At 32.7% G+C, this 10,830-nt stretch overlaps 1 protein-coding gene across 2 annotated transcripts; it reads right to left on the minus strand.

Annotated features, from left to right (window-relative positions):
* Nucleotides 1-4,469: 4,469 nt before the first annotated feature.
* On the minus strand, nucleotides 4,470-10,222 carry LOC112706118 (mitogen-activated protein kinase kinase kinase 1). Of its 2 annotated transcripts, XR_003155656.3 has the most exons (10): nucleotides 9,031-10,222; nucleotides 8,016-8,100; nucleotides 7,728-7,790; nucleotides 6,962-7,119; nucleotides 6,555-6,627; nucleotides 6,372-6,431; nucleotides 5,775-5,885; nucleotides 5,165-5,408; nucleotides 4,931-5,031; nucleotides 4,470-4,837 (listed from the first exon to the last, which is right to left on the minus strand). XR_003155656.3 is itself a non-coding variant. In XM_025757251.3 (9 exons), exons 1-8 carry the CDS (start codon nucleotides 10,020-10,022, stop codon nucleotides 5,199-5,201), a joined length of 1,752 nt encoding a protein of 583 aa, XP_025613036.1. In that variant the 5' UTR covers nucleotides 10,023-10,222; the 3' UTR covers nucleotides 4,470-5,031; nucleotides 5,165-5,198. The 2 variants fall into 2 exon arrangements, 1 of the variants encoding a protein (XP_025613036.1); XM_025757251.3 differs by having other exon boundaries at nucleotides 4,470-5,031.
* Nucleotides 10,223-10,830: the final 608 nt, after the last annotated feature.

The raw sequence follows: 10,830 nt of genomic DNA on the forward strand, positions 1-10,830 counted from the left end.
AAAAAATAAAAATTGATATATTTTATTATTGTTTAGATCGACCTTAATTTAATTGTATCTAATGTATATTTTAAATTTTAAATTAATAACCTTTTTACTTAGTTATACTAAACTTTTTTAAAACAGTTTTAAATAATAGGAGAGATAGAGGAGATGGTTGGAGAGCTAAACAGTTTTAACTTACTCATTTTAGATTAGTGGGTGTACTTTTTACGTATGAATTTCAGTGATTTAAAACCCCATTAAAAAGAAACACATTATTGTTCTAAAAAATAACACATTTGAATTACTCAAGAAGAGTACATGAAAAATTTTAAAAATTGTTATATTACAAATTTTAAATTTAAATTATATATTGTCCAAATTTTGCTTATCAAATTTTTTAAATTTTTTATAATTTTTTATTCTTTTTTAGTACTAATTTAAATGTGTTGGTTTTTAAGAAAATAATAAGTTGGTTTTAAATAAACAATTTTAAATTATGTGACTTAATTGTTACTTGTTTTTTAGAAGTTATTGTACGCCCACTAATGAGTTAAAATAGTTTATCTTTTCTATTATTTGAAATCGTCCATTTTGAATAGTTCAGTACAAACAAACATATGAAAGTTATTAATTTAAAATTTGAAATATAGATGAGATATAAATAAATTAAGGTTGATCTAAACAATAACAAATATATTTTTTATTTTTTAAATCAATCAAAATCAAGTTATTAATACCATTTTATTATTATAAATAATTATATTTTTATACTTGCAAATACTCATATCTCGTTTACCGCATAAACGAATTAATTATGAATAGAATAAATCTCTGTATCCAGATCATAATTCTAACCAAGTATTTTAAATTCACGTGCGCACGTTCATTGCCGTCACTTCTTCTCTGATGTTGCGTCTCTTCTTCTTTTCTTTTTTCGTTATCTTTCTCTTTCATTATCGTCATCACTAACAACACCAATATTTTGCTAACATCTTTATTGGTTCTGATTATCTCTTGTACCATTATTAAATAATTTCGGTTCATTTCTTAGTTTATTTGAGGTTTATTTGGATCAAAAAATGAATTCGATATGATTTTGTTGATGATTGAGTTGTTTTACTGCTAGTTCAAATCTGAACTAATTTCGGTTCATTTGTGAACTAATTGAGGTTCACTTGATGCTATTGTTAAGTATTGACCAAATTTTTTATTCCTTGAGAAATTTCGGTTCTTTTCTTAGTTTAATTTATGTTCATTTGGTTTCGTCTCGCTTGAATTTCTCCTCTTCATCTTCCGTTTCGTCTTCTTCTTTTTCATATTTTTTTTTCTTCATCTTCTTATTTTATTTTCTCAAAATTCTTCTTGATTTACTCTTTTGAGAGGAATAAAACCAAGAAGAATGAACGCGAAGAAGAGGGAGGAAGAGAAACGCGTAAAAGTAGAAGAAGGAGGAGGAGAGAGAGAAATGCAGAAACGTTTACGTAGTTGGAGCGTGTATTCACGTCTACTAATAAAATTGATTTTTGTTGGATTTTGACCAATTTTGTTGGACTTGGTTACCAAAAAAAACTTTAATATGTAACAGCTCCTTTTGTTTAAGATTTGTGTCTTATCTATACAAACTTATTTTGTTAAATACAAATTGGTAAATAAGTTACAAATTACTTATACCCATAAATAACATATTTAATTTATAGGTTTAGCTAACATATTCTCTTAAGACACATGATAAATTTATCATTAAATAAAATATTTAATTTATGAGTTTAGCTAAATAAACTTATCATTAGTAGAAGATTTTAAATTTTTTATTTAATAGATATAAAACAAATGTATTGAAAATCTAATTTTTTTGTATTTCTAATAATTTTTTTTTCAATTGTAATGTTATTTTATTATGCCCTTAAAACACATAATAGATAAATTTTTAATTAATTTTATTAAAAAAAACCCTAGTTGCGTTGGCTTGTTTTTATTTGACAAATCTTTGTGACAAACCGATAATGTGTTGGATCACGAGACAAGTTATTAAAAATTAGAATGAATTTCTATATACAAGTCATTTAACTAAACAAGTCTAACAACTCATTTACACTTGCGCTCTTGATGTGCGTTATTCTTCTCCTCATTCTTTTTTTTCTTTGTCACTCCTTTGTCTTCTTCTTCTTCTCTTTCTTTTTCGTTATCGTTGTTACCAACACCGCATTCTCCTCTTCGTTCTCTTCCTCCTTCCTTTACCTCCTTCTTCTCCATCATCTTCATCATCATGATCATCATCGTTATAGTCATCGTTGTCTTCTTATACGTATCATTGTAATCGTTATTGTAGAAATTTTGTCATATTGATGATTTTGTCTGATCCAAAATGTTTGCTATAGAATTTTCTTAAGTGTCTTTTTGTTTTACTCTCTTAACAAAAATAATAACAAAAAAATCAAATAAAGAAGAAGAAACACATAATGCTACAAAATTACTTGAAAGATGATGAACCTACATTCATTCAACTAAAAGAAAGAAAGAAATAGGGAAAAAAAAAGAAAAAAATGCAACATTAAAAAAAACATGTGTATTTGTAGCAAATTTCAGTGTAAAACTAAGACATTTATGTGTATTGTTAAGAATTTTCGGTGTATTTATACTGATAAGTTCTGCATAATTCAAAACTCTTCCTCTTCCTCTTCATCCTCCTCATCTTCCGTTGCTTCTTCTTTTTTTTTATCATCATCTTTTTTTTTCTTATTCATGTTTTCCTTCTTGTTTTACTCTCTTAACAAGAATAAAAACAAAAAAAATCAAACAAATAAGAAGAAGCACATAATGCTGCAAAATTACTTAGAAGAAGATGAATCTACATTCATTCAACTAAAAGAAAAAAAGAAAAAATGATGTATTAAAGAAATTTTTTGTGTATTTGCAGCAAATTTCAGTATAAAATAAGATATTTATGTATATTGTTAAGAATTTTCGGTGTATTTACTGATAAATTTTGCATAATTCAAAATTCTCCTTCCTCTTCCTCTTTCTTATCTTCTGCTGCTTCTTTTTTTTCATCATCTTTTTTCTTATTCATATTTTTTTCTTGTTTTACTTTCTCAAGTTTCTTGTTTTACTCTCTTAACAAGAATAAAAACAAAAAAAAATCAAACAAAAGAAGAAGAAACACATAATGCTGCAAAATTACTTGGAAGATGATAAACCTACATTCATTCAACTAAAAAAAATAAGGGAAAAAAAGAAAAAAATACAGCATTAAAGAAAATATTTTTGTGTATTTGTAGCAAATTTCAGTGTAAAACTAAGATATTTATGTATATTATTAAGAATTTTTTATGTATTTGTACTGATAAGAAGAACAGTAGCAATAAAAAGAACGATGAAGAGGATAAAACACGTGAAAAAGAAGGAATGCGAAGAAAAAGGAGGAGAAATGCAAAGAAGAAAGAGGAGGAGGAAAGCGGAATATAAACGTTGGAAGAGGAACGGCATGATTTTATGCGTGCGTTATGTGAGTGGGTTTTGTTGGGTTATGATTAACTTGTATGGACTTGTTTGCCAAAAAGACTTGTATGTGTAGCGGGATGGTAAAAACTAATTGTATATTTGCTTATTTTTTCCATTTTAAAATTGTCCACTTCTATTAAATATAGGAGTGTTCATGGATCGGATCATATGTGTAGATCTGCGATAAATACCCACATCCGATCCGAAAATTGATGGGATCGGATCGCGGATATATGCTCTACATCCGTGTATCCGATCCACAGATCCGCATAATAATAATTAAAAAATAAATATATATATATATATATATATGTTTGGTATTATATTTACTTGTTTGTATGTTTTAGTAATTATTATTCATATATTGTATTATTTTATTTGTTATTTAGAAAGAGTTTGATTAAAAATATTTTTGGAATAAATAAGTTTAAAAGTATGAAAGAAATTTTTTTATTGAATTTTTTTACATAGAAATATGATTAAAAAGAGAAGATTTAATCATGTGAATATATCCGATATCTGATCCGATCCGACACTAAAAAGGGCAGATATCATATCCGATCCGATGGAAATTGTGCGGATCGGATCAAATTTTCGGCCATATCCGATCCGATCCGCGTACACTCCTAATTAAATAGGTGCTTAGTGTAATATCAATTTAATCAATGACCCTTCAATGTGATTTATCTTTTTTGGTAATTAGTTTTGAATGTCTACACCTAAAGTGGATTCAATATCGTTATTTATAAATTTCATATGAACAAATTTTAATAGCCAATGCACCGTCCATCTTTTAGTATTAAGTATAATAAATAAATTCAGAAATAGTAACGTGTTATTTTGTTTGTTCAATAAAAAGGTGTGATTTAGTCTAAATACAAAATGGAATAAAATGAAACAATGTTTCACTAATCCTTGAAACAGATCATTGATAAGTGACAACAATAATCCAAGTCTTTTCTACACATCAAACAGTACCATCGTACTCAACAAAAGACCAAAATGGTGATTGAATTATTATTACACCCTCATTTTTTCATTTTACAATTTCTTCATTTTAGAAGAGTTTGATCCCAAAATTTTGGAAATTGGGATTGTTGGAAAATATTCCAAGATGGGAATAGAGGGAAAAATTACCACTTTGAGGATACAGATTTACACAATGGCATGTCAGTGATAAAAATATGTACAATTAGTGTGATCTCAGTTCCTACCACCATTGCTCCGAGGGGTAAGCTCAGCTGGCTAATGTGAAGTGAAGGCAAGGGTGACATTTATCAGCTCAACCTTGATACTACAGCATTGCTATAACATACAAGAACCACCTTGAGCACAATCCTCCAACAGGTCACTGTCAAGACCATAACTTGGTTATCTCGGGCAGCATATCCCTTATTGGACCCAAAGTGGTGCTTATAAAGATTATAGTTACAAGCAGGCTTACTCTGACACTCGTCCGGCAGCTGCCGCAATATTGGACCCCAGTCCAACACCGGCCATTGGAGAACTGAGCACTGGAAATATCTTGTGTGCGATGAAGGACAGCTGTCATCAAGGGTAAAATATTCAAATTGAGAGAGAGAAGAAAAAAGTTTTTTAATGTAATTAAGCTGTAAAAATAAAACAGAGACACAAACAGGAACTGCAAATATAGAGACTACGCAAGAATCATCTTTACCTCCATTGTGATTCACAGTTTGAAGATGACAAATTTAACCTTTTTTGCCTGGAAGATTAGGAAATGAGCCCGACGAGTGGGAAACTGGTCTTTGGATAAATGGATGGCTCAAGAGTTGGGCAGCAGTGGGACGGTGATCTGGATTAACTTGAAGGCACTGCAGGATAAAGTCTCGAGCATCCTTTGAAAGAGAATCAGGCATAGAAGGACGCTCACCTTTCCCAATTCTATATAATGCCTGCATCTGTTATCAGAAGAGATCAAGGTGTTGAGAGACTAATAAAAATAATAGCAAAAAATATGCAGTTATGCAACTAATCAGTTAATGGAAAATATTCATGTTATTATATATCTATAGCAATCAGCAATATCTCCCAACAAAATATAGAAGTCATTTACAACATAAGATCTGGAGCTCGGAATTTTGATCAATAGGCATAAGCCTGAACTGTTCAAACTAATAAGAGGCCAAAACAAACTTTATAGGAATAGATTGAATAGGAACTAAAATCAAAATTGAAAATATGAAAATTGCTTCAGACAAAAAAGAAGAGGCAAAGACTGATTATATTATAACTCTGTAATGAAAGGGAAATAATATGACACATACACTTTCAAACTCCGAATATGGAAGTTTGCCTGTTAACATTTCTAGTACAGTGCATCCCAAACTCCACATATCAGCTGGAAGCCCATAACCTTGGTTCTTTCCTTTCACAACCTGCGCATTTCAGCCTCATAATCAATAATCATGTCATCAAGAAACTATAAAGCTATAAATCAAGGTAGAAATTTTGGCAAGCTTAAGGTAGACTTTTAGTTTCAAATGCAAAGGGATTTTTCCTCTTCAAACATAAGAGGAAAGCAAGAATTTAATACAACAATACACTCATCCAAAAGAAGATGACCCCATAGCTAAGATACCCAGAAAACTTCTTGGGAGTGTAAAATTATGCCTTTCCATACGGATAAGAGACTGTATTAACAAAAAATCTACTGCTCTTCCAACATGCATAGTTTCATTGCTTAAGCTTCTCAAATAAGAAAAGTAAGCATTCCTGTGAAATGCATGCAGCTCTCGGTAACTATATGATAAATATATTTCTTCTGCATTTGGTCCACAGCTGAAGAAAAGTGGAAATTCAACCTAGAGCTGTTCATCCAGCAATTAAGCTAACTAATTGAAAAATCAAGAGAGAGTTCAAACCTCAGGAGCCATCCACAATGGTGTCCCCCTGCATGATTTAATGTCATTCAATTTGGTTGCCTGAAATAATAAAGCAGTATAAGAAAATTAAAATGTTAAGCAACTGGACCAACTGAAATTGAAACATCAAAGAAACAAAATAACGGACTAAATAGTGAAGTATAAACTGAGGAAGATTTTCACCTTTGCCAATCCAAAATCAGCAAGCTTTACAGATCCATTTGCATCCACCAATATATTTGCACATTTAATATCCCTTTAAATTGGGGAAAACATAATTAGATTATAGTTAGAGAGATTGTTTCATGATAATTAACTAACTGAAATAGAAAGTACGAAAACAACACTCAGAGCATCATGAGCTAAACCCAAAGATGAAAATTTACTCAACAAAATTTCCAAAATTGAAAACCAAACATGAATTAGTTCATGCAATCAAGTTACAAAATGTTTCCCTGCCCTGTCCCAAATAAGAAAAACACAGCCTACTAACAAGAAGGAAAATGAGAAACCAATATTACAGAAATCATTTACAAAGAATACATTATGCAATTATGAGCGTGTACGTATGTAAAGAAATGTAAAGTCACCTGTGAAGCACATTTCGATCATGAAGATACTTCAAGCCATGCAGAATCTGTCTTGTGTAGGCAGAGACTTGGGAATCTCGAAGTGTATACCTGCGATAAAGGCTTGCAAGAGAACCTTTGGTTACAAGCTCAAGAAAGATATACAGCTTTGATTCATCCTGTATAACATCAAGCAAATGAAACAGTGGTTACATAACACAATTACAAGCCTTATGGAAACATATAGACAGGGGGAAGAGAGAAACACTTGAGAGCAAAAGTTGCGTATAGCTTAAAGAAGCTTTGTAAAAACCAGAATGAAATATTGAATAGAGTTATGCAGCTGAAAAAACCCATGACAGGACCATGGCCATTCAGTTGTTTGTCATATTGCATTGAACTAAGGCTCTCAGGAATACACCATATTGGTAGTTGGACTAAGCATTCTCCAATTCACCGAATGCAGCAAAATTTAATCTCATTCCCAAAAAAAAAAAAAGAAAAAATCTTAAATACCTGTGTTCTGAATTTTTAGTTTATGTTATTAGCTCTTGCAGTCTTACAGATCCCTTGCTATACAAACTTAGACTACATTTTATAGCCTATCATGACATCATGAACTGACTCTAATCACAAAACTCCACATATACTGATAACTTAAAAATCTTGAGATCCATAAGGACCTATTACATTGGTGTAATCTCTACTGGTAACTTTTAACATGGAATCAACAGTAGCAAAGGCCAAATAGAAGTAATAGTGAAAAGAGAGGACATGAATTAAGTACCGTTTCTGTGCCATAGTATTGAACTATGTTCTCATGTTCAAACTGACTCAAAAGTGCTATCTCCTGTGAAAAAAGACAAAGCAAAAAGTTTAAAACAATATATGTAGTACGAGAAAAATGAAGCATTTTATGTAGTAGGAGAGAAAAATGAAGCATTTTATACAATACCATGCAAAATAGCATAATATCTACAAGTTTTTTTTTTACACGTTACAAAAGAGTTAGTTAATGGAAAAAGTATAGTACGGGGGAAAAGACCATGAAGCAATAAATGAATAAACCTCTCACCTGCTCCAGTTGATAGATACTTTGCTTTCCCTGATTATCTTGATCAAGCAGTGAAACCTCTTTCACAGCAAAAAAGACTCCATCTCTGCAGTAATATACAGAAGATAAAATTTATAAGTTAGTAATTATGACTAACATAACATAACACAGAGGCTCTATTTGGATTGATGGTATGTAAGGGGAATAAATGACCATTTGTACCCATGAAAGATGAAAATGCTGAAATATGTACCCACACTAGATCGAAACTAAACTTGTACCCATGCAAGATGCCCTCCATGTGACAAAAGTACCCTACGTGGCACTCCAAAACTCCACAGGGTACTTTTGTCACATGGAGGACATCTTGCATGGGTACAAGTTTAGTTTCGATCTAGTGTGGTACATATGTGTGTTTTCATCTTTTATGGATACAAATGATCATTTATTCTATTAAGGGAGTTGACTAAGATGATGTTCAAAGAAGTGGACTGGAGCCCATAGGAAGAGAGTTATTATTTCATTCAAACCATCAACTATAACCCCAAAAGAACTAGATTCCGTAAGCAACATAGAGGAAGAATGAAAGGAATATCCTATCGGGGTAATCATGTTTGCTTCGGAAGATATTCTCTTCAAGCACTTGAACCCGCTTGGATCACATCTAGACAAATAGAAGCGGGCAATGTCACGAAATATCCGCATCTTGTTGAATAGATTGGGGAATCTATTCTATATCAGTAACTAACCATTCCACCAAAATTTCGAGACCCTTTCCCCAAAAAATAACATCAATTATGGTAAATTTTCCCGTGTATAACATAGCCCCGTTGCATCATTAAATTTTTTTATTCTACAATTCTGTATCACTGCATCAATTTCAGTAGGTGGCCGCCAAATGAACAAGTTAGTTAGATTACTATGATGAAGTTCTAAAATACATTCTAGTATTCTACAATATCAAAAGTAAAACGGGAAGCGGAAGCGAAAGCAAAAGTGAAATGCAAACTGGACTTGGAAAAAAAAAAACGCTTACCCAGAAATTCCTTCATAGACTGAGCCAAAGGAACCACGTCCAAGAAGCTCACCCTTTTGCCAATCGCCAGAGGTAATAATACACTTGATTCTTCCATTGGGAGATATATTGTTAGACCTTGGACCCGTGGTAGTGCTTGAAGTATCATCTTCCTCATTTGAAGTGCTAAAACCACACGACCCCGAAAGATCAGCAACAATCTCCGCAATCCTCGCCGCATTATCCACCCTTTCTTCCACCTCCTCTTCTCTCTTACCTCCTCCTTCCTCCACCACTACTACTTGCTTTTCTTCTTCTTCTTCGTCTTCTTTATCTGGTTCTATCTGTAGTAAGTGGCCGTTGTCTGAACCTTCTGGAGCAAAGTCCCTTAGAAGGTCCCAAGTGGAGCTTGTGTTGTCCACCACAGGCACCTTGGTCCCCGGCGGCGGCCTAAGCATCGGCGGACGAACACCTTTGATTCCTCCGCATATGCCACTGGAGCTCTCCGCGCAGCAACCACCGGTCTCATCAACCCTAACCCTAGCTCCACCTTCGAATTCCTTGGCCAATTCACCCACCGCAACGACGTCGCTCCGCCGCGGTGGCACTCGCTCTTCCCTCGGATTCAGCCTCGGGAGAATATCCGATGACGACCGGACCTTCATGGCTTCCCAGGCCGCCGCCGGTATGGCGAAGTCCTCCGGGCCGGAGAGCCCCAAGCTCCGGCAAATCCGGTCAAACTCGCCCTCGGTTCCCTCAATTCGGAAGCTAGTTCGGTCGTAGAAATCCATGGATCGGGTGTAAATGGAATCGCTTCTGCTTCCGCCACCGACGGAGGAAGAGGAATCATCGTGTGAGGAGGTGGTGGAGCCGTCGGCGTCGTAGTCAACGTACTTGACGGCATTGCGGCGCTCGAGCTTGGGCTTCCTTCGGAGCTTCTTTGAATCCATGGAATTGTTGTTGCTGCGTTGATTTCTATTACTGGAATTAAAAAATGGAGGTAGATGATGCATGAAGAAGCAGGTCAAAATCCATCTAAGAAAGAAGAAAGTGATATTTCTCAGGTGGGAATTGCGAGTGAAAGAGGGAAAAAGGGGTTGAAGAAGAGAGAAGATAAACGGGGAAAAACGGGGAGAATTGAAGAGTGTGGAGGGAAGTGCGACTGGTAAACGGCGTTGAACTGGAAAGTGGAAAGTGGAAAGAGAGAAAACGCGGTGCCACCGTGGAATATCATGACTCACAAGAAAATATCTCAAATCATAAATGATAATTAGTTAATTACTATTAACTCTGTAGTTTAAATTATAGGTAATTAAATTTAATACCTTTTTACAATCAAATTTTTTTTAAACCAAGTCAAATTTATGTAAGTTTATTTTTTATTATTTTTTTATATTCTCTTTTTTTTTTCTCCTCTTCTTCCGTCTTCAATATTATTATTATCATCGTCTCTTTCTTTTCTTCTTTCTTCTCTTCTCTTTATTTACTTTTTCTATTTATGAATTGATTTTTATCTTTTTTTTTTTTTTTATTATCATTATCTTAATTTTTGGTAACTTTATCATTATCTTAATTTAATATTGTAGAGTTAATTTAATAATAATAAAAATACATCATTTAATTATAAATAACATAAATTTTTTGATAAATAATACAATAAATCTTTAAAAGTACTAGAATTTCATAACTTTAATTTATTCAATTAATATAATATATTTAAATGTGTTTTAAATTCAAAAGACAGTTAAAATATTACAAATGATACGACAATAACTAAATCTCTTATATATTAATTCAATACCGCATAATAAATTCAGAAAT

This window comes from Arachis hypogaea, chromosome 8 (genome assembly GCF_003086295.3).
Source record: "Arachis hypogaea cultivar Tifrunner chromosome 8, arahy.Tifrunner.gnm2.J5K5, whole genome shotgun sequence".
Lineage (NCBI taxonomy): Eukaryota > Viridiplantae > Streptophyta > Magnoliopsida > Fabales > Fabaceae > Arachis > Arachis hypogaea.